This window comes from Danio rerio, chromosome 20, assembly GCF_052040795.2.
Source record: "Danio rerio strain M-AB ecotype USA chromosome 20, GRCz13ab, whole genome shotgun sequence".
NCBI classification, from domain to species: domain Eukaryota; kingdom Metazoa; phylum Chordata; class Actinopteri; order Cypriniformes; family Danionidae; genus Danio; species Danio rerio.
This window is the reverse complement of record NC_141040.1, coordinates 58303506-58327947: the sequence shown is the minus strand read 5'-3', so window position 1 is coordinate 58327947 and position 24442 is coordinate 58303506. Positions and strand designations below refer to the sequence as shown.

At 36.7% G+C, this 24442-nt stretch overlaps 1 protein-coding gene and 2 long non-coding RNA genes across 4 annotated transcripts in view; 2 read left to right on the top strand and 1 right to left on the bottom strand.

The window, feature by feature from the left end:
• The window catches only part of ppp2r5cb (protein phosphatase 2, regulatory subunit B', gamma b), a 61272-nt gene extending 37661 nt beyond the window's left edge, over nt 1-23611 (top strand). For both annotated transcript variants that reach the window (NM_001044821.3, NM_001362603.1), the window contains 10 exon segments: nt 2547-2677; nt 4690-4749; nt 8171-8279; nt 9965-10018; nt 10591-10761; nt 16276-16403; nt 20050-20151; nt 20235-20307; nt 22204-22320; nt 22573-23611. In NM_001044821.3, coding sequence (NP_001038286.2) covers nt 2547-2677; nt 4690-4749; nt 8171-8279; nt 9965-10018; nt 10591-10761; nt 16276-16403; nt 20050-20151; nt 20235-20307; nt 22204-22320; nt 22573-22707 — 1080 coding nt within the window. In that variant the 3' untranslated portion in view covers nt 22708-23611.
• LOC147839507 (uncharacterized) overlaps nt 1-24442 on the bottom strand; it is a 519823-nt gene that overhangs the window by 22350 nt on the left and 473031 nt on the right. The gene's annotated exons all lie outside the window — the stretch shown is intronic.
• LOC147839513 (uncharacterized) overlaps nt 1-24442 on the top strand; it is a 243096-nt gene that overhangs the window by 210557 nt on the left and 8097 nt on the right. The window lies entirely within an intron of this gene.

The following is a 24442-nucleotide window of genomic DNA, read 5'->3' as shown; positions in this document are numbered from 1 at the left end:
CTTCTAAAGCATAAAAACACCATCATATTTGCTCGTCTGTCTTCGTTTTGGTCATTATTTTGCCCAATGCCAGTATAGCCAATTATATTTCAGCATCCAGGGTTGCCAGATAGTGGAGAACAGTGTATTTCATTCATTCAGTCAGGAAGGCTCTCAAAGCATGCGTCCGCGACCAGAATGTGACCTCCGGTGGACAGTAGCAGACTCCGACATGAGACTCAGGTTTCTTCACAGGCAAATTCAGAGGTCCACATAAGGTTATTAATTAGCAAATAATATAACCATTAGGTGAGCAGGTTACATTGTAACCCCGTGTCCTAATGCTGTGTTCACACCAGACGCGGAACGCGCGGATAAATCGCGCTATTCGCGCGTAAAACCCCGCTTCATTCGCGTGTCAAATTCACTTCAGAACAGACGCAGATTCACGTGATGGGCGGGGCTTCTGTCTGCCCGGTGACTCTAGCTTCATAGCTAAATGGCTAACATGGATTTTATTAGATTAGATTAGATTCAACTTTATTGTCATTACACATGTACAAGTACAATGCAACGAAATGCAGTTTAGGTCTAACCAGCAGTGCAATAGCAGCAAGTGCAGGATACAGGAATAAGTTATAAAGTGCAGTTATAGAAAACTATGGTGATATTTACAGATGGATGTACTATCAACATTATATACAGGTTGGATAAGCTATGAGCAGATTTACAATATATGAATATATGTGCAGGTTGCTATTAATAATCAGTAGTGTGCAGATAAATAAACATGATAACAAGTGTATATGTTACAATATATGAATATATGTGCAGGTTGCTATTAATAATCAGTAGTATGCAGATAAATAAACATGATTACAAGTGTATATGTTACAATATATGAATATATGTGCAGGTTGCTATTAATAATCAGTAGTGTGCAGATAAATAAACATGATAACAAGTGTATATGTTACAATATATGAATATATGTACAGGTTGCTATTAATAATCAGTAGTATGCAGATAAATAAGCATGATTACAAGTGTATATGTATAGTGGGTGTGTACATAATTACAAATGTCCATATGCAGTGGGTATGTACAGTTCAATAAGTAAACAGTTCAATGTGGTGCAGTGAATGTGCAAATTTTTAAATGTGCAAATGTTAAACAGTGCAGTTATGATGAAGAAAATAACAGTGTTAATGTGCTTTATGGAGACTGAAAAACAGCGTCGATACGTTTAGGGTCGTGTCTAAGTCCACTATATGCTTTCAGAGGTGCATCCAGCTCTGTGAGCTCATAAACTCCTCCAGAAACTGAATCTGGATGACGAAGGCTTTCAGCGGTGCCTCTGACTGAGCCCAGCCCAGTTTGATGACTTGTTGTCGGTGTCGCCTGGAGGATTTGCCCTGGGACACCATCAACAGGTTCTACGTCACAATCACGCCCCCACAAGAGCAAGCTTCTGATTGGTTAACGCGGCGCGGATGTCCGCTGAAGTTCAGATTTTCGAACTCAAGAGATTCGCGTGAAACGCTCATTAAGCGCGTCAAACGCGCAAACACTCAATTCGCCTCGCGCGTATCGCGCTATTCGCACCGAGCAATTCGCGTCATTCGCTCCGCGCCATTCGCGCGTATCGCGCCGCAGGATGTCTATTTGCGCGTTTGCATTGACTTAACATGTAAATTACTCGCGCTTGACGCGCGTTTGGTGTGAATACAGCATAACATCACACTATGTGACGACATACGCAGTAATATGCAGTTTGGCTATTTGCACCAGACGAAAAACGACAGAAGTGTAAATACAGCCATTCAGAAGCACAGAATAGTGCACTCACTGCACTCTAGCCAAATAGTAAGGTTTATAATCTGATTAATGCATATTAAACCTCTTTAACATGAATAAATGTAGATGCTGAATCACTGATATGTGTTGGCTTGCTCCGAGTCTCAGTTCTGAGCAGACGGTTAATTCTCTGCTGCTGCTTTCAGTAGTACGGCAATAAATGTTGTGTAAAATAGCATTGACACTCGCAATATTAGCATTTAACACTGAATAAAGCACATGAGCTGTACCTGAGCTGATCACTGTCAGTTTTCTGTTGTTCAGCTGTGAGAAACAGAAGTCGTTTCTACATTATATATTTTAAGTGTTGGTTTGGACAAAAATGTATTTTAATATGGAGAATATTCCTTCTAAATGGGTTCAAATCAGCCTTAAATCAGTCGTTAGGCTCCATAGTCAGGCGCACTCATGTCAATTTAACATGCGCTTGCATTTACTCAACAGAGGTGCCGAGTGAAAATGTGTTTTGAACCAGGAGTGCAATACCTACTTCCACCACTGGGTGTCAAACTTACATACTGCACCTTTAAGCATTAAAATAAAAAACGCAGACGACAACACACTTATTCAATGTGAGAATTTGCGCTGTGATAGCTTCAGTTTGCTTTATCGTACGTGCGTATATGTGTAGTAAGGGTTTGTGTTTGGTTTGTTATTTCTGTGCATATGAATGTTGCTGCTGCGAGTGTCATTATTTGTGTGTTCTTCAGCTTCTGGAGCTGTTTGACAGTGAAGACCCTCGAGAGCGAGACTTTCTGAAGACGACGCTCCATCGCATCTACGGGAAGTTTCTGGGTCTCAGAGCGTACATCAGGAAACAGATCAATAACATTTTCTATAGGTGAGACTTTACCATTTATGAGTTGTTGTTATTATTGAGACTCACTCCTACTCTAATGCCTTCCCAGGACTTTAATCTCTATTGTGCAGTGTTGTTGTTGTTGTTCATACTGTTATTTTATTATTTCTTTTAGAGTTATTTCATCCTGTTTAAGAATGTGTGTTTTGGTTGGTAACTGAAGTTAAACGTGCTTTATAAATGAACTTTACATACTTACTATTATTACGTTTGCTATTATTGTTCCTATTGTTATTAATGTTCATTCATTCATTTTCTTGTCGGCTTAGTCCCTTTATTAATCCGGGGTCGCCACAGCGGAATGAACCGCCAACTTATCCAGCACATTTTTACGCAGCGGATGCACTTACAGCCGCAACCCATCTCTGGGAAACATCCACACACAGATTCACACACTCACACACTATGGACAATTTAGGTTACCCAATTCACCTGTAGCGCATGTCTTAACACGTGAACGCATGGAGAACATGCAAACTCCACACAGAAACGCTAACTGAGCTCAGGATCGAACCAGCGACCTTCTTGCTGTGAGGCGACAGCACTACATGCTGCGCCACTGCGTCGCCTTGTTATTAGTGTTATTAACTGTTTTTATTCTGCTATCCTTGACTTTTTAAGGATAAAGCACTTTGAGAATTAAGTTTTAAGGTGCTCTATAAAATAAATAGTTGTTGTTGTTATTGTTATTATTATCATAATGACATTTAGCTGCCTATTAATCATCTGAGAAATAATTTTATGTGATTTAATTGACTAATTTTGTGCTTTTTAACGATTAAAAATAATTAAATGAGATATTAATGAGACATTAAGGCACTATATAAAATACTTTGTTATTGTTATTATGATTATTATTAGTTTTAAATTTAGCTGAATATTAATTCTCTAAGAAATAATTTTATTTATGCAATTAATTGTCTAATTTGGTGCTTTTTAACAATTTAAATATAGTTAAATGAGATATTACTCCATTACAATTTACAGTATGGTATAAATTCACAGAAGCAGGGTAACTAAATATGATATAAAATATTTATTTGAATATTTTGCATAGTAGCGTTTTATTATGAACAGGCAAAGCGTACAGAAGCTGATTTGGGATCAGTTTATTGTACGGAGCGCGTTTGTCAGTCAGCGCTAATATATGCATTCACTGGTTCAGAGGTTGCATATGAAAGGCGACGATCGACGCACAGTATTAATGTAAAGAAAGTGGGATAGAATGGTAAAATACGGGAGAATTTCTGCAAAAACTGGAGGGTTTAAATGAGTGAAGTGAACAGGAAGTGTTTGTGGAGAAACAGTTTTGTGAGAGAATGCAAAACATATTTAAAGAGAACGTAAAACTTTGCGAGAGAATGCAAAAACTTATAATATCTATTTTCCTCCCACCCATTTTTTTTTTCACCCATTTTTTTTTTTACCCAGCCAATATTTTCTCCTCCACTACATGTGTATATATATGTGTGTGTGTGTGTGTGTGTGTGTGTGTGTGTGTGTGTGTGTGTGTGTGTGTGTGTGTGTGTGTGTGTGTGTGTGTGTGTGTGTGTGTGTGTGTGTGTGTGTGTGTGTGTGTGTGTGTGTGTGTGTGTGTGTGTGTGTGTGTGTGTGTGTGTGTGTGTGTGTGTGTGTGTGTGTGTGTGTGTGTGTGTGTGTGTGTGTGTGTGTGTGTGTGTGTGTGTGTGTGTGTGTGTGTGTGTATATATATGTGTGTGTGTCCCTCTTGTGGCTATTAAAGGAATGATAAACAGTAAACAACCCCCTCAGAATAAATATCAACAAATATTATTCTTATTTAACAATCATGCTATTCTTAGTATGACTTATTTTCATGCATTATCATCATATTATTTTTACACTTTCCACTTCAGCACCTAATATTGCTGTTTGAGCTCATAAAACATTTGCAAAAGCTACAAAGTGTCTTATTTTCTGTCATTTAGTCCTTTATAATTATCAGTTCAGAATGTCTGTGTTTGATTTCCATGCAGGTTCATCTATGAAACAGAGCATCATAATGGAATAGCAGAACTACTGGAAATATTAGGAAGGTATGAAAACATTATTATTTCAAATCAAATCAATTTCTGTCTTTAAATATGATTATAGTATGAGCAGCAGTGCTCGGTGATCATCAATTGCACAGAAACTAAAATTGAGCGGCTGATGATAATAAAAGTAATTTTGCCGTTATTTTCAGATATGCACACAGTTTTAAAGTGCATCGCAGATCCATATCTTTACATTATTTTCTATTAATTGAACAGCTCAGATTAAATATGTTTTTACATAATATATGCACAAGTTTGTGTATGCTGTGTCTGTTTATTACATCTTTTTATATACAAATACAACTATATACAAATGTAAAACTGCTCTTACATAATGCAAAAACACATACCTGGTGCATTTTATTAAAGTAAATCTCTTACAATAAGAGGTATAGTTCAATAACATCACTTTTAGATATTAATATTAATACAATAATAACAACAACAATAATAATAACAACATAAAAGTTTGTTTACTTAATATATATATATATATATATATATATATATATATATATATATATATATATATATATATATATATATATATATATACATACATACATACATACATACATGCATACATGCATACATGCATACATACATACATACATACATACATGCATGCATACATACATACATACATACATACAGTTAAAAGCAGAAGTTTACATCCACTGTATAAAAGGGCACATAACCATTTAAAAGAAGTCAGATGTTAATGTGACTAAACGTCTCTCTATTAGGTAAATTAGGATCATCAAATGTGTTTCTGTTCTGCTTAATAGCAGAATAATGAGAGAGATATTGTTTGAGAAATTGTTATAACTCTTCTTGAAAGTCAAGTTTACATACAATCAGATTATTCTGCCTCTGAAAAAGCTCAGATGATGATGTCAAGGTTTTGGAGGTTTCTGATTGGCTAATTGACGACATTTGAGTTAATGTGAGGCACAACTGTAGAATAGTATTGAAGGAAAAGCTCAAACACACTGCTTCCTTGTGTGACAACATGGGGAAATCAACAAGCCAGAATCAACAACAAAGCCAGATTACCATTTGCTAAATTGCACTGGGAAAAGACTCATGTTTGGAGACATGTCCTGTGCTCTGATGGAGCTAAGATTGAACTGTTTGACCATAATGAGCAGTGTTACATTTGGAGGACAAAGGGGAAAGCACACAAGCCTAGGAACACCCTCCCAACTTTGTAGTATGGGGGCGGCAGCATCATGTTTTGGGGCTGTTTTGCTGCAGGGGGGACTGGTCCACTTCACAGCATAGATGGCATCATGAAGACAGAACATTATGGAGAAATACTGAAGCAACATCTCAACACATCAGCCAGGAAATTACAACTCGGCCAAAAATGGGTCTTCCAAACAGATCATGACCAAAATAGTTCAAATGTGCTTTAAGGGCAACAGAGTGAATGTTTTGGAGTGGCCATCACAAAGCCCTGAGCTCAATCCTATAGAGAATGTGTGGGCAGAATTGAAAAGCGTGTGCTAGCAAGACTCAGATACACAGATTCTGTCAGGAGGAATGGGCCAAAATTCCTGCAAACTATTGTGAGAAGCTTTTGGAAGGAGACCCAAAACATTTGACCAAAGTTATACCGTTTAAAAGCAAAGCTAAAAAATACCAAGGAAATGTGTGTCTAGAAATTAAAAAAAAAATCTCCCAAAAATAATTTTCTCAATATTCTGGCATTTAGCAAATGTAAATCATTTAGCCTAGCCTAAAATAGTAAAGGTTTAGTAAGATTTACCATCGGACATTTATTAAAAAATGGTTATGTCCCTTTTATTAAAGTGTATTTAAACGTGGTTTCAACCGTAAATGTCCACACAAAAAAGATTATACACATATATATATATATATATATATATATATATATATATATATATATATATATATATATATATTATTATTATTATTATTTTTTATTTATTTTTTTTATTTTATTTATTTATTTATTTATTTATTTATTTATTTGTGTGTATGTGTATGTGTGTGTGTGTGTGTATTTATACACAAAACTGTGCATATATTTGAATATTTTTAAATTATTATAGTTTTTTGTATGTGTGTATTTTTGCACGCACTTTTTTAAAGATTAATCATTGCCCAGTACCAGTAATATCTGCAAGTGATAAAGCAGCAGCTGATATGAGCCGTCTTTAGCTTTATGATCTGTACTGCTCACTGTACGCTCTTTTATTTTGATCAAATGCACCAGTAAATAATGTGATGTTATGTTTGGTGAGAGCAGTTTCAGTGTTTGAGCCTCTTTACAATATGCTGGTTTACAGTTACACTGCTGTTGTTTTCATTTGACTCATGTAAATGTTGTCTCTGCTGCTTCTCGTGATAATAAATCTAAAAGTCACAGTTGTGCTGCTACACACGTCTACACAAGCATTAGTGTTTTATAAGCATTTAACTAATCTTTTATTTATTTATTTTTTATTAATGCATGAATCGCGCTTACAGAACAATGGCGGGGCTATAAAAAACAAAGATGTGAAAAGCACAACTGAGTTACACATAAATACATCAAATATACACAAGGAAAGCAATATAAAGAGATAAAAATAATAAATCAATCTATCAAAATATTACAAATATTAATATGAAATATTACAAATATTACAAATAATATATGCTGGGCATTGCTTTGCTGACTCACAAGAACTTAAATGTATCAAACACATGCACGCACGCGCACACACACACACACACACACTTTCTGGTGAGAGCTCTTCTTAATGGTGTTTAAATAAATTATCTAGTTTACCACTGAAAAAGAAGTTTCCGGTTTTACTTAAATGATGTAAGCAGAATATAATATATAAATTATGATTATTACAAATATTCTAGCAAGTCATTCAGTTGATGACAGACTGTGGCCTGTTTTGAATTAAGGTTGAGAATTGGTATTTAAAAATAATGCAGAATTCTATAATCAACGTTTGGAGTTCATTTAAATAAACACAGGCTCAATTTATGATGAAAAATGACATTTAAATGCATGTATATGTTTATTTATTGTTATTATTTACATTATTATTATAAAAAATATAATATGATTTATTTATTGTTCTTTGTAAGTGTATATAAGACCTTTGTGCACTTATCTTGATATGTCTGACAAACTCAAAATAATCCCCTTAACCCTTAGAACAGCAAGTTTATTTCTACACACACACACACACACACACACACACACACACACACACACACACACACACACACACTATAATCTGCTGTTTTACTCCTCTGAGCAGTGTGATTATAATAGAAGTCAATGGGGCACTAACATAACCAAAGGGGAGTCATTAATAACAACACACAAGGGTTAACTGTGATGTGGTGAGTGTGTGAGAGTGATTGATGTGTGTTTTCTCTCCTCCTTCAGCATCATTAATGGCTTTGCCTTACCACTGAAAGAAGAGCACAAAATCTTCCTTTTAAAAGTTTTGTTACCTTTGCATAAAGTGAAGTCCCTCAGTGTTTATCACCCACAGGTACGGCAGATTATTGACTGTCTCATGCACGCTTCACGATTGAATGAGGAAACACTATTTTGGATATCTTATGTTCATGAAATGATGCAAAACTATTTGTTTTTTCTTCACAGTTTACAATATTGTAAAATATGTGTATTCAAATGTATATATTTTCTGTAAGCATGAGGGATAATAATCAGCAAAATAAAAAAAAAAAAGACTGAAAATAGTAGCATAATTTATGATCTCTAATATGTAAACGTAATGTATTATGAAAACAATATTTAAACTATATTGTATTATATTATATTATATTATTTTCTATTATATTTTATTATATTATATTATATTATATTTTATTATATTATATATTATTTTAATATATATTATTATATATTATTATATTATATTATATTATATTTTATTATATATTATTTTATTATATTTTATTATATATTATTATATTATATCATATTATATTATATTATATTTTATTATATTATATATTATTTTAATATATATTATTATATATTATTATATTATATTATATTATATTTTATTATATATTATTTTAATATATATTATTATATATTATTATATTATATTATATTTTATTATATATTATTTTATTATATTTTATTATATATTATTATATTATATTATTTTATATTATATTATATTTTATTATATTATATGATATTATATTATATATTATTTTATTATATTATATTATATATTATTATATTATATTATTTTATATTATATTATATGTTATTGTAGTTTATTATATTATATTATAAAATTTTATATTATATTATCTGTTATTATATTATATTTTATTTTATTATATTTTATTATTACATTATATATTATTATATTATGTTATAAGTTATTATATTTTATTATATTATATTTTATTATTTTATTTATATAATATTATATTATATTACATTATATGTTATTATTTTATTATATTTTATTTTATTATATTATTTTAAATTATATTATATATTTTATTTTATTATATTATTTTATTATTTCATATTATATTTTATTATATTATATGTTATTTTATATTATATTATATTTTATGTTATTATATAATATTTTATTTTATTATATATATTTTATTATATTATATTTTATTTTATTAAATAATATTTTATTATATTATGTTATATTTTATTATATTATATTTTATTATGTTTTATCATTTGTATTATTTTATATTATATTTTGTTATATTATATTATATTATATTATATTCGTCTTATTATAAAATTACCAATTTATTTATTTGTATACATTAGCAAATGTGTTATATAAAATATTTTTAAAAACTACAATATCTATTATATCATCTTGTTGAAATCATTTATAATTCATGATCTCTCTATGTAAACAAAAAATATTATAATATATAAATTATATGATCATATATTTGACTGTGCTTAATATAAATGCATATTGTTTTATTTTTAAATGAATGATTTGTCTCCTACTCCAATTTAGATGGGATAACTTGTATAAAAATAGTATTTGTTATACTTTAATTTAACATATGATGCACCAGATGTTAATTAACGCTGATGAGTGTATAATGGACAATATAAATCACTTATAACTGATGAATGTGTGTGTTATCGTATAAAAGGCATGAATATGAAGGTAAATACTGTGTTTTTGTGTTGTTTCTCCATTAGCTGGCTTACTGTGTGGTTCAGTTTCTGGAGAAGGACAGCACACTCACTGAGCCTGTGAGTTTTAGCGCCACCTGCTGTTCACTTGCTCAATTTAGTTGTGTATCATAAGCTTGATTTTATCTTTTATACATACAGTTTAAGTCAGAATTAAATGCCCTCCTGTGAATGTTTATGTCAAATATTTCCTAAATGATGTTTGACAAATTCAGGAATTGTTCACAGTATTTCCTATAATATTTTTTCTTCTGGAGAAAGTTTTATTTGTTTCATTTCGGCTTGAATTAAAGCAGTTTTAAATTTTTTTTAAAGCTATTTTATTAGCCCCCTTAAGCAATATTAGTTTTGGATTGTCTCCAGAACAATTCACTGTTATACAATGACTTGCCTAATTACCCTAACTTTACCCTAATTACCCTAGTGAAGCCTTTACATGTCACTGTAAGCTGAACACTAGTGTCTTGAAGAATATCTAGTCTAATATTATGTCCAAAGAGAAAATACATCAGTGATTGGAGATGAGTTATTAAACTATTATGACTAGAAATGTGTTGAACAAAGTCTGCTCTTCCTCCAGCAGTCTCAGCGTGCTGTGCAGTGTTTGTGAGGTGTGTGTTGGTGTTTTTCAGGTGGTCATGGCTCTCCTAAAATACTGGCCCAAAACGCACAGTCCGAAAGAGGTGATGTTTCTGAACGAGCTGGAGGAGATCCTGGACGTCATCGAACCCTCGGAGTTTGTGAAGGTGATGGAGCCGCTGTTCAGACAGCTCGCCAAGTGTGTGTCCAGCCCACATTTCCAGGTGCGTTCACTCTCAAGCCTGTTTCACACCGCAAGCGTAAGCAGCGCGTGTTTTTTCGGCGTCCATGTAAACAGATTAGAGCTTTCATACCGCACAGCAGCGTGAGCGTCGCTGAAGTAGCAGTGCAGCGATAGTTTTGGCGCTGGGTCTATTTTTGCTGCTCACGCTCAATTAAAGTGACAGTGCATTGATAATGACCAAAACACATTGAATGACAGTAATTTTACCCAATAAATGCGTTAATAATATCAACTCATTTATTTAGAGTCAAACAAATGAACTTAAGCGATTAAAAACAGCAAGAAACATTTATTTAGGCCTGAACTACTAAACCAAATGTAAAACAACTGTAGTATCAGTTTTGCTTGAATTGCGCGCTAGTGTTGCAGGAGAGGGGGAATAGAAGACTGCTATTTACAGGAGTTATAGTCCAGAGCGAAGTGTATTGTGGGTAGTGTAGTTTGACACGCATGCTGGATGATGTGAGCTCACTGTGCAGCTAAAGCAGAGGAAGAAGGTTGATTCAGCTTTGTTTTATGTTCACTCAAGTTATTCCACACGGGAGCTGATTACTTCTGTTTGTCGTATCCTTTGCACAAGCTGTTACTCTGCCGCTGGACATTACTGAAGTGGAGAAAGTAACACTAGTTTGATCATGTATAAATATCGTCAGAGCAATTGTAGTGGCACACCTTTCGTGCAAAATCCTTATGTACCACCTTTTTGCAGCTTCTATTCCAACAACCAGTATTTGCAAAAATGGGAGTAAGATCGAATCTTCTTTTTAAGAAGGTTTACTGAAGAAATGCAAACAAAAATACAAAGTTACAATAGACTCGATCAGCTCGGTCAAAATGTTTCTGCGAACATCAATAACTGCAATCTGACTTAAACGTATGAACTAATGACCTCATGACGTATTGCTGTCGGAAGCTAAAATACCAAAGTAACTGTTTTTAAATTGCATCAATTATTACATTATGCATTTTGGATAATACAATCACAATGAATTCTTATTATGTTTAAATATCAATTTTCACCATGTTTGAACATTTTTAACTAAATTATCACAAATGAATTATGCATAACTTACAGCTATATTGTATAAAGATTATCATAACTATGCCTACAACAGCCTGACAATCAAAAGCAAACCTCACAGTCGACTGTCTTCTGAGTGCACCAGACATGAATGACGCTCCTCATAGAGCTTGAGAAGCAGACAGTACTGTATGATCTATATCACTTTTAAACTAAAGATTTGCAGGTTAAGAAAACAGCAAGGGAGGAGGTTGCTGCGGGCCTTGGTGCAGATGAAAAGTAAAAAAAAAAAAAAAAAAAAATGTATTTGTATGTAGAGAGAGATGGGTAACTAGAGAGAATAGACAGGGATAGATTGATCTGGCAAACAACAAAAAATAAGGTCAAGAATCTTGGTGTGACTCTGGAGTCAGATCTGAGTTTCAACAGTCATGTCAAAGCAGTCAGTAAATCAGCATACTATCATCTCAAAAACATAGCAAGAATCAGATGCTTTGATTACAGTGAAGACTTAGAGAAACTTGTTCATGCTTTTATCAGCAGCAGGGTGGATTACTGTTATGGACTCCTCACTGGTCTTCCTAAAAAGACAGTCAGACAGTTGCAGCTCATCCAGAATTCTGACCAGAACCAGAAAATCAGAGCACATCACACCGGTCCTCAGGTCTTTACACTGGCTGCCAGTTACATTCAGAATAGATTTTAAAGTATTATTACTGCTCTATAAATCACTAAATGGCCTAGGAGCTCAATACATTACAGATATGCTCACTGAATACAAACCCAACAGATCACTCAGATCATTAGGATCATATAAACTAGAAGTTCCAAGAGTTCAGTCAAAGCAGGGTGAATCGGCTTTCAGCCACTAACAGCGCCCCCCACTGCTGGAATCAGCTTCCAGAAATGATCAGATGTGCTCCAACATTAGGCACATTCAAATCAAGACTGAAAACACATCTGTTTAGCTGTGCCTTTACTGAATGAGCACTGTGCTACGTCCGACAGATCGCACTATTACGTTTTTCTCTTCTACTTTATTCTTTTATATCACATTTTACCCGTTTTTTTTATTTTTATTAATTTTTATTATTTGTTTTTATTTTTATTTTACTTGTTTCTTTTATTCCTGTTTATGTAAAGCACTTTGAATTGCCACTGTGTATGAAACGTGCTATACAAAATAAATTTGCCTTGCCTTGTGCAGCAGCTGACGAAGAGCTGTGCGCTACAGACGCAGCTGGTGTGAAAAGCAAACGCCTGCGTGCTTCTTCTGCTCTCCATATGCGCTGTGAAACAGCCGTCAATCCTAATGATGCTTAACTTTAATGATTTGATTCAGTTTAAAACGCCACAAGTTATGGGTAAGGAATAAATGATTGCTCGTTTCCACTGAGCGATACGATACGGTTCTGTGTGCACGTTTTGTCTGTTTCCTCTGTCAAAGGCTGCGTTTACACTGAAGAGCTTGATAGTCTGATTTTGTGACTGCTGAAAGAAATCTGCTAAAAGTGACCCTTACCATACAGAACATTCATTCACTCATTTTCTTGTCGGTTTAGTCCCTTTATTAATCTGGGGTCACCACAGCGGAATGAACCGCCAACTTATCCACAGCAAATGCCCTTCCAGCTGCAATCCATCTCTGGGAACATCCACACACACACTCATACACTATGGACAATTTAGCCTACCCAATTCCCCTATAGCGCATGTGTTTGGACTGTGGGGGAAACCGGAGCACCCAGAGGAAACCCACGCCAAGGCAGGGAGAACATGCAAACTCCACACAGAAACACCAACTGAACCGAGGTTCGAACCAGCGACCTTCTTGCTGTGAGGCGACAGCACTACCTACTGCGCCATTGCCTCGCCCTCCATACAGAACAGAACTGAACTATTCATCAATCAGCCGAACCACCCTGAGAGTTCAGACTGTCAGATAATATATCGTCTAAACCAGGGGTCCTGGAGGGCCGGTGTCCTGCCTAGTTGAGCTTCAACCTTCTTCAACACACCTGCCTGGATGTTTCTAGTATACCTAGGAAGAGCTTGATGAGCTTGTTCAGGTGTGTCTAATTGGGGTTAGAACTGAAGTCTGGTTTATACTTCTGCGTCAAGCGATCAGCGTGACCCACGGCGCATGCAGCGCGCATAGCTGTGCTTTCATGCTTCTGTGCGCTCTTTCTGTTGGTCTGCAATAACACTTCTGTAACGCTAGTTGGCAGTAGGTGCTTATGTTCTTCTGTGTCGAGTTTCTTGGTGTTTTGTTTTTCCTGAATGCTTTCTTAATGTTCAAGTAGCTCAAACTCGCTCATTTTGAGGCAGGAACTGGCGGACGTGCAACAACTTTAACCATGAGGTGAACACCAAAAAAACTTTCCATCTGGAGCTCCTTCACGGGACTCCACACTTGTAAACAATCCCTCCATTGCACTCGTGCCACTCTCGGTCCCGCCCAAACTCATCATCGATACCAAGCTGACCAATCACAGAGCTTGCGCTACGCGTCATTGTGACGTGTACATTTTTTGAGGGGTGCACGTCAGCGTTGCCGACAACCACTGCGAGGGCTATACGCCCACGCGTAGGCTGCCCAGTAGCATATGCATATGCATGCGCTTGACGCAAAAGTAAAAATCTGCCTTAAAGGGCACATAGGTTACCCCTTTTTTCCTATTTAATATAAGTCTTTTGTGTCCCCAGAATATGTCTGTAAAGTTTCAGCTCAAAACACCCATCAGAGTATTTATTAAAGCTGTTTGAAATGTCTGTATTATAGCTGGGAAAAGCTTGTAGCTGTTTTTTTGCACTGGGCCTTTAAGGCGAGTCATCCCCGCCCACCAATCCCACGTGCCTGTCAGCAACATGCCTCAACACGCCCTCGGCTGCCTCAGTAAGCAGATCTCACATAACGTTTGTAAGAAATACTACAGTAAAAACTTTACCATCAGTATTTGATGCATTTTTTTTTTTGTGGAGTTGCAACAATGAGTTCACGCACACACAGCGCAGACACACACACACACACATAGCACAGACACATAGCAAGACACACACGCACATACGTAGCGTAGAGACGCAGGCAGACACACACACACACACACATAGCACAGACAAGTAGGCAAGCGCAGACACTCACGCACATACATAGCGTAGAGACGCAGACACACATACACAGAGAGACAGTGAGAGAGACGCGGCTGTGCTGATGAAATGTATCTGAAGTGAATCGCTGAACTGTATTACACACATGCACACGTTTTAAAACATGTTAAACTTGTAAAACTCACTCTTGATCACGTCTGATGATGATTGATGATCCTAGCGAACTGAACAGAGCTTTTATTCCCGGTTGCTTTGCGCTCGTCCTGTCTTGTCGATATGAGTATATGCATTACTATGGAGACATGTTAGTGTGCGCAGCTGTCAATCAATATTGGTGGGCGGGGGGACCGCACTCCTACGACCGCTTCAATTGGTCCACCATTTTTATGTTGTCAAATTTAAAAACAAAAGGACTGTGTGTGTTTATATCACCCCAATATGACAGTATATACACTATACTTACACACATGTCTGCCCAAACAGCTTGAAAAGTAGATTTTTCACCATAGGGGCCCTTTAAGGGTGCTTTCACACCTACACTTTTGTTTCGGAATGTATCTCGTTTGCCCAGTTAGCGCGGTTTGATTGGCATATGTGAACAGGGCAATCGCGCTCTGTTCCGCGCCAAAGTAATCGCTCCGAGATCGCTTGAATGAGGTGGTCTCAGCTCGATTGAAACGAACCCTGGAGCGGTTTGATTGCAGTGAGAAAGCGATCCGATCTGAGCGCGGTTATATCACAGTGTTTTATGGATATGTAATAGGCTTACGGCTATATGAAGAGAGAATTATGAGTAGGGCGGGAAGTTTCACGAGTCTCCCGGATGCCCGCAAACGAGTGATGATCTCCCGGTAATCTCGCCTCTCCCTCCCTCAAATAGGCATCGTAGCGCACCCTTCCCACCCCTCCCCACCGTGTCTCTCCTCAGACACATCGCGCGCACGCACCCTGTCAATCACCACCAAACCACCACCTCTCCTGACAGCTGAGCGGGACGCTGCAAAATAAACCCTGACACTCTGACCAATGTAAGGAGAGTTTACTCGCACGAGACTTGTTTTAGCTCTTTTGGTCCGATTAGAAACTTTGCCGTGTGAAAGTGAACCGCTCCAAGAGCAAAGAGCAACAATGTAACAATTGTAATCTCTGTTTCGGAACAACTGAATCGATTCACAGGTGTGAAAGCACCCTAAGATGTAGGACAGCAGCCCTCCAGGACCGAGTTTGGACACCCCTAGTCTAAACAAAGCCAGCATCAATGGAAAGCTCATTTATTCAGCTGTCAGAATGTGTGTAAATCTCAAGTGCAAAACATCGAGGTATTCCTGACTGTGTTTGTGTAATTTTGTGTGCTGTGTTTGCCAGGTAGCGGAGCGAGCGCTGTACTACTGGAATAATGAGTACATCATGAGTTTAATCAGCGATAACGCAGCCAAAATCCTGCCCATCATGTTCCCTTCACTCTACAGAAACTCCAAAACCCACTGGAATAAGTGAGTCTCAGAAAGCACACTTCACACCGCTCGCTGACAACATTAATAAACAAAAATATCTAGTCATTCTGAAGATGATTTGTCACATGGAAAAAAGATGCATTGAAAACAATTATTCTTACAATGCACGACTTTTAAAAGGGCACCTAATATAAAACTCACTTTTATAGAGGTTTAAACCCAGTTGTGTGTCTGCCGTGTGTAAATTTCCCCCAGCCTCTAGTGGTAAACATGAATTAATTGTATTTGTTAAACTCAGACTTGATAAAGGAAACACCTCAATTGACATTCAGTGTGAAATGCCACAGCTAGATCACCCTGCAGCCCAAGACTGGGTACTCACCTAGCAGGGCTGAGCCTGGTCAGTGCCTGGATGGGAGACCACATGAGAACACTAGGTTGCTGTTGGAAGTGGTGTTCGTGAGGCCAGCAGGGGGCGCTCAACCTGTGGTCTTTGTGAGTCCTGATGCCCCAGTATAGTGTTGCGTGTTTAAGTTATTAAGATGTTAAATGGATGAAACGTTACAGTCAGTGAGTCTCTAATGATACTGGATGAAAAATGAGAAGACACTGCTGGTCAAGTGAAACAAAAAGTAAGTATTTATTAAACAGGGAATGTCAAACAATGAATATTAGATGTAATGTAAATGTAATTTCTTAAATAAATGACTTAAACGAAAAACAGGAGTGTTGCCAAAACAAAGAATTGAATATAACAAAAGGATCTAACTAAACCCCGACCCACTCAACCAGGGGTTAGAGGTCTGCACCCGTCCAGATTTCTGCGGCGCGGGTATACATTTCCGAATAAATCGCGGGAGCGGTCTCTAATGGGTTTAATTTGGGACGGGAGCGGGCCGTCTAGCAATATCACTCCCGACTCACGAGTGAGCACGCGTATGTATGTGTGTAAATGAAATAGCGCGATGCTGTGTTTGGCTTGTTTGGCGCTATGTGTGTGTGTGTGTGTGTGTGTGTGTGTGTGTGTGTGTGTGTGTGTGTGTGTATATGTGTATGTGTACGTGTGCGCATGCGCGAATGAGAGGTGTGTATGTGTGTGTGTGTGTGTGTGTGTGTGTGTGTGTGTGTGTGTGTGTGTGTGTGTGTGTGTGTGTGTGTGTGTGTGTGTGTGTGTGTGTGTGTGTGTGTGTGTGTGTGTGTGCGCGCGCGCGCACGCGAATGAGAAAGAGAGAGAGAGAGCTTTGCCTGTGTGTGTGCTTGGTGCTTGTGTGTGTGTGTGTTAGTGCACGCGCGCAAATGAGAGAGAGTGAGAGAGAGAGAGAGAGAGAGAGAGAGAGAGAGAGAGAGAGAGAGAGAGAGAGAGAGAGAGAGAGAGAGAGAGAGAGAGAGCTTTGCCTGTGTGTGTGCTTGGTGCTTATGTGTGTGTGTGTGTGTTAGTGCACGCGCGCAAATGTGAGAGAGAGAGAGAGAGAGAGAGTGAACACACTGAACACACTCCTGCCACTGACTCAGATCACACACCAGATCAAGAACAGCTACACACACCACTGGGACACTCAAACACAACTGCAAAGCAAAATGCAGTGTTATCTGGCCCTGAAGAGACAATATACTCTGGCAGACTATCTCCACACAGTGACAGATAAAGGTCTGAGGAACACCCTGAGCAGATACAGACTCAGCGGACACCAGCTGGCTATAGAGACGGGCCGGCACAGACAAACATGGCTGCCAGTGGAGGAGCGGCTGTGCCCACACTGCCCTCAGCAGCCGATTGAAACAGAACTGCACTTCCTTACGGAGTGCACAAAATACTCAGAGATCCGGGAGAAGTTCTACCCGAAACTCACACACACACACAAAAACTTTGAGTCCCTGCCGAACAATGAGAAACTGCCCATCCTCCTGGGGGAGTGTGTGTGCTGCTGTGTGTTAGCAGCTCAGTTTGTGCACTCCTGCCACCGTCTGAGGAACCCACAATGATCCGCTCCACTGTCTCCAACACACAACACAGGAACTCTTTACTCGTGGACTTACTGTTGATAATATTGTCACCACTTTCATCCTGTTTCACAAATTACCATTAATCTATTTTTATTTTTATTAATATTTTTTAGTTTTACTGATATATTGTTATTTTTATTAATCTATTTTTATTTTTTTTTATATTTCTATATTATATTTTATGTTTATATTTGTTTGCACTACTGCCCTTTTTGCACTGTCTTGTCTGTACGCAGCGACGCTGCACTGCTTTGGCAATACGAATGTACAGTTATTTGTCATGCCAATAAAGCACCTAAAATGTGAAATATGAGTGAGAGAGAGAGAGAGAGAGCTTTGCCTGTGTGTGTGCTTGGTGCTTATGTGTGTGTGTGTGTTAGTGCACGCGCGCAAATGAGAGAGAGAGAGTGAGAGAGAGAGAGAGAGAGAGAGAGAGAGAGAGAGAGAGAGAGAGAGAGAGCTTTGCCTGTGTGTGTGCTTGGTGCTTATGTGTGTGTGTTAGTGCGCGTGCGCGGATGAGAGAGAGAGAGCTTTGTCTGTGTGTGTGTGTGCTTGGTGCTGTGTGTGTGTGTGTTTATACAGACAAACGGGGCGGGTCGTGCAGCGGGACAACAAGTGCTTAATGTAAGCGGGAGCGGTCGGGTTCGGGCTAAAACCTGGCAGGCGGGAGCGGGATTCAAAATTTAGTCCCGTGCAGATCTCTACCAGGGGTCACCAATCTCAGTCCTGGAGAGCCGGTGTCCCTGCAGGGTTTAGCTCCAACTTGCCTCAACACACCTGCCTGGGTGTTTCAAGCATACCTAGAAAGAGCTTGATTGACTTGTTCAGGTGTGTTTGATTAGGGCTGGAGCTAAAATCTGCAGGACACCGGCCCTCCAGGAACAAGTTTGGTGACCCACTGCTCTAAACTAATTACCAAAGAAAAATGCAGAAACAAAAGCGTAATCTTCAGCACGTCGCTTAACTACACTTCATAACTTCTTCAAAACACAATTACACGTGGCAACATCTCCCTAAACTAACTAACAAATAAAGGTACTATGCTGTTCAAATGACTAGAGTTCTGGTAAAGCACACACTGTTAGCCATTAGCAAAACAAGAGCTATTAATCCAATTCTCATTAAGATCGTTCAACAGTATTTGTAAAGTAGACATCAAATTCTGTTGTAGTTTGGGCAGATTGGTGGTATTTGAGTTGAATTTAGCTTTTAAAATCATCTAAACACAATGTTAAATGTGGATTGCTGTAGCAAAGTAATGCTTTACAACTCTGAGTATTCTTGTTGCACAATAATAAAGAACTGTCGGTCAGTAATGTCTATCCAAAATCCTCAGATATAAAAACTAGACATTTTAAGCTTTCAGTTGATATATAGTTGGTCATGATTGCTTTATGGGTAGATTTTATAATATTATAGTTTAAAAATATATTCATAAATGCTCCCACAGGTTGTTGGCTGACAGTAAATGTGCTTTAATCTGTTGCTCTTCCTATGTAACTAAAAACTGAGGTGAAAGATGTATTCAGAAGTCCTGGACCTTTCTGCTGATATATAGTGTGTCGTGATTGGATTAGGGTTTAGTTGTAAAAATGTGATGTAAGTTAAAATGATGTTTAATGGGTTAAAACACAACAAAACAAGCACAGAACTAAAGACGGTTTCCTCTTCCTGTTTTGAGGACGATTCACGGGCTGATCTACAACGCTCTGAAGCTGTTTATGGAGATGAACCAGAAGCTGTTTGATGACTGCACACAGCAGTTCAGAGCCGAGAAAAACAAGTAGGAAGAGCTTTCAGTAACTCTCACACACTGTCACGAGCTCTCTTCACTCAGTTTTTACTCTTCTCTGTGTGTGAAACTAGAGAGAAAGCCAAGTGGAAAGAGCGCGAGGAGGCCTGGATCAAGATCGAGAATCTCGCCAAATCAAACCCACAGGTGAGCGCATCTCATTACCAGTGCATGAATATTCATAACACTTCTTGTGATCTTCTCATCAATTAAAATTTTCTGCATTTAATTTAATTTAATTAATTACTTTATTGATTTTTTTATTTTGTTTTCTGTCTGTATGTCTGGCTACATCTAACTTTTTTTATTCTATTTTTATATTCATTTCATTTATATTTTTTTAGATGATTATTTAAATTTATTTTTTATATTATTATTATTTTATATATTTTTTTCTTAAATTTTTTATTTAATTTTTATTAATTTTAATTTATTAAATCTATCTATCCATCAATCCACCCATCCATCCGTCCATCCGTCCATCCATCCGTCTGTCTGTTTGTCTGTCCTTTTGTCCATCCATTTTTCCATCCTTCCGTCCGTCTATCCGTCTATCTATCTATCCGTCTGTCTGTCTGTCCGTCCGTCTGTCCATCCATTCATACATTCTTTCATCCTTCCATCCGTCTATCTATCCGTCTATCTATCTATCCATCTGTCTGTCCGTCTGTCTTTGTGTCCTTCCATTCATCTATTCTTCCATTCGTCTGTCCTTTTTGCCCGTCCATTCATCCATTTTTCCATCCTTCCGTCCGTCTGTCAGTCTATCTGTCCATCTATCTATCCGTCTGTCTGTCCGTCCGTCCATCCGTCTATCCGTCTGTCCGTCTATTCATACATTCTTCCATCCTTCCGTCTGTCTGTCCGTCCATCTATCTATCCATCTGTCTGTCCGTCTGTCTGTGTCCTCCCATTCATCTATTCTTCCATCCATCCGTCTGTCTGTGTTTGTCTGTCTGTCCTTTTGTCCGTCCATTCATCCATTTTTCCATCCTTCCGTCCGTCTATCTATCCGTCTGTCTGTCCGTCCGTCCGTCCATTCATACATTCTTCCATCCTTCCATCTGTCTGTCTGCCATCTATCTATCTAGCCATCCTTCCATCCGTCCGTCTGTCTATCTATCCATATATATATTTATCTGTCTGTCTGTCCATCTGTCTGTGTGTCCTTCCATTCATCTATTCTTCCATCCGTCTGTATTGTCTGTCTGTCTGTGTCCGTCCGTCCATTCATTCATTCTTCCATCCCTCCATCCATCTATCCATCTATCCATCCATCCTTCTGTCCGTCCGTCCGTCTGTCACTCTGTCTGTCTGTTAGTCCGTCAGTCCGTTTAATAAAAAAAAACATTTTTTATTTATTTTAATTTCATTCATATTTATTTATTTATAAATTTTATAGATTTTAATTTTCTTATTTTCAAATTTATTTTTTAATCAAATTAATTTTAATTAATTTATTTTAATTATTTATTTCATTTAACTATTTATTATTGTTATTTTATTAGGTATTAGGTACATTTTATGATTATTTCATTTATTTTCATTTCATTAATTCATATTTGTTTTATAGAATTTTCTAAAAATATATTTTTAATTAATAATTTTTTTATTGAATTGTATTTTAATTATGTAACTTTAATTTGTCTTTCTATGTTGCTTTATATTATTTTTATTTTCATTTCATTTCAATAATTCATATTTATTTATATTTTTATATTTATTTTTACATTTATTAAAAAATATTTAATATTTTTTTCATTTATTTAATATTTTATAAATGTGATTGTTTTTATAGTTAAATTTTTAAATTATTATTGAATTAATTCTATTTTAATAAATCAATTTTAATTCCATCCATCCATCCATCTAGGCTAGTTAGTTTAGGTCTGTTTGTCTGTTTATCTATTTAACCATCTATGCTATTTCATATTATTTTATTTTCATTTATTCATATTTATGTGTTTTTATATTATTTATTATTTGTTTATTTATTTTTTTATTCTGTTTTTAGAAGTTTTATTAAAGCTGTTTGTGCTTTAGTTTCTCATGTACATCGACGCCAATAGCCTCTGCAGTCCGATGGACATGGAGACTGATGGGCCGATGCTTGAAGACGTCCTGATGCTGAAGAAAACTGTAGAAGAAGAAGCCACTCCAGTAAGAAACAAGCCTCTTGCTCAACAAAGCTGCATTTATTCAATTTAAAATCATGAAAATATTATTGAAAATTTAAAAATGTGAATATCCAGTAAGATGTAAATCATAGTTTGTTGATACGCTGAATTCAGAAGCATCACTTGATCTTTCCGAAATCACAGTATGCAGTTGAGGGCAAGAGTAATTTTTCATTATGCTTAAACTGTGTGTTTATATAGACGTAATCTTGTGTGTGTTGTTGTGTGTGTTCAGTTGCACAGAGAGCAGCGTAAGGAGCGTCCGCTGATGCGGCGTAAGTCTGAGCTTCCTCAGGACACGAGCACCGTGAAGGCGCTGGAAACACACCGGCGTGCAGAGGACATGATCGGCACTCAGGATGGCCACTAGAGGACACAAGCACATGCACACACAAATACACACACACACACACACATCTCAAACCAAACCCGGTGTTCTGACGATATGTGCTAAACCCTCAGAGTGTATCTCAATCTGTCATGTTTCATCTAAAAACACAGGGGCTCTATCACAACTTCTCTGCTTCAAATGTGTTAGAGTTAACAACCACCTTAAATTAGGACTTCCACCTTAAATTTTTACTTCCACCTTAAATTTTTACTTCCACCTTAAATTAGGACTTCCACCTTAAATTTGGACTTCCACCTTAAATAAGAACTTCCACTTTAAATTTGGACTTCCACCTTAAATTAGGACTTCCACCTTAAATTAGGACTTCCACCTTAAATTTTTACTTCCACCTTAAATTAGGACTTCCACTTTAAATTTGGACTTCCACCTTAAATTAGGACTTCCACCTTAAATTAGGACTTCCACCTTAAATTAGGACTTCCACTTTAAATTAGGACTTTCACATTAAATTAGGCATCCACCTTAAATTAGAACTTCCACGTTAAATTACGACTTTCTACCTTAAATTAGAACTTCCACGTTAAATTACGACTTTCTACCTTAAATTAGGACTTCCACTTTAAATTAGGACTTTCACATTAAATTAGGCATCCACCTTAAATTAGAACTTCCACGTTAAATTACGACTTTCTACCTTAAATTAGGACTTCCACCTTAGATAAGGGTGTAAAATTAGGGGTAGCACACTTTGTCAGCTCTAAATATCTATCGAAATGCGTTCTACTTGCTACCCCTGTTTTTACAGTACATCCTCATTTAAGGCGGTATTTATCTGTGATGGACATTTGGAAGCTGACATGATGTGCTACATGTTTTTACATCCTTATTTTACGGTAGAAGTTCATTCCAATAGCCATTTAGAGCTGACAAAATGTGCTCTCTCTGTTTTTACAACCTTATTTAAGGTGGTATTGAAACCTGATAGACTTTTGGAAGCTGTCAAAACGCATTACTTCTGTTTTTACACCTTCATTTAAGGCAGTAGTCCTCATTTAAGGTGGACATTTATTCCAATAGACACTTGAAGCTGACAGAATGTGCCAACCTGTGTTTTTACATCTTTATTTAAGGTGGTAGTTTATTCTGATTTACATGTTAAGTGGACAAAATGTGTTACCCCTGTTTTAACGTCTTTATTTTAAGGTGGTAGCTCAATCCAATAGACATTTAGAAGCAGTCAGTATGTCAATCTTCCAAATGTCAATCAGTTAGATACCACCTTAAATAAGGGTTAAAAAAACTCTGATGGACATTTGGAAGCTGACAAAATGGGCTACTCCTGTTTTTTTACATCCTTATTTAAGGTGGTATACCTTATTTAAGGTGGTATTTAACTCTGATAGACTTTTTGAAGCTGACAAAATGCGCTACCCCTGTTTTTACAGCCTTATTTAAGGCGGTAGTCCTCATTTAAGGTGGAAATTTATTCTGATTGACCTTTAAAGCTGACAAAATGTGCCAACCTGTGTTTTTACAACCTTATTTAAGGTAGTATTCAACTCGGATGGACATTTGGAAGCTGCCCAAATATGCTACTTCTGTTTTTTCTGTCTTCATTTAAGGTTGTAATCCTTATTTAAGGTAGTATGTAACTCTAATTGACATTTGGAAGCTGACAAAATGTGCTACTCCTGTTTTTACGTCCTTATTTAATGTGGAAGTCCTAATTTAAGGTGGTAGCCCCAATTTAAGG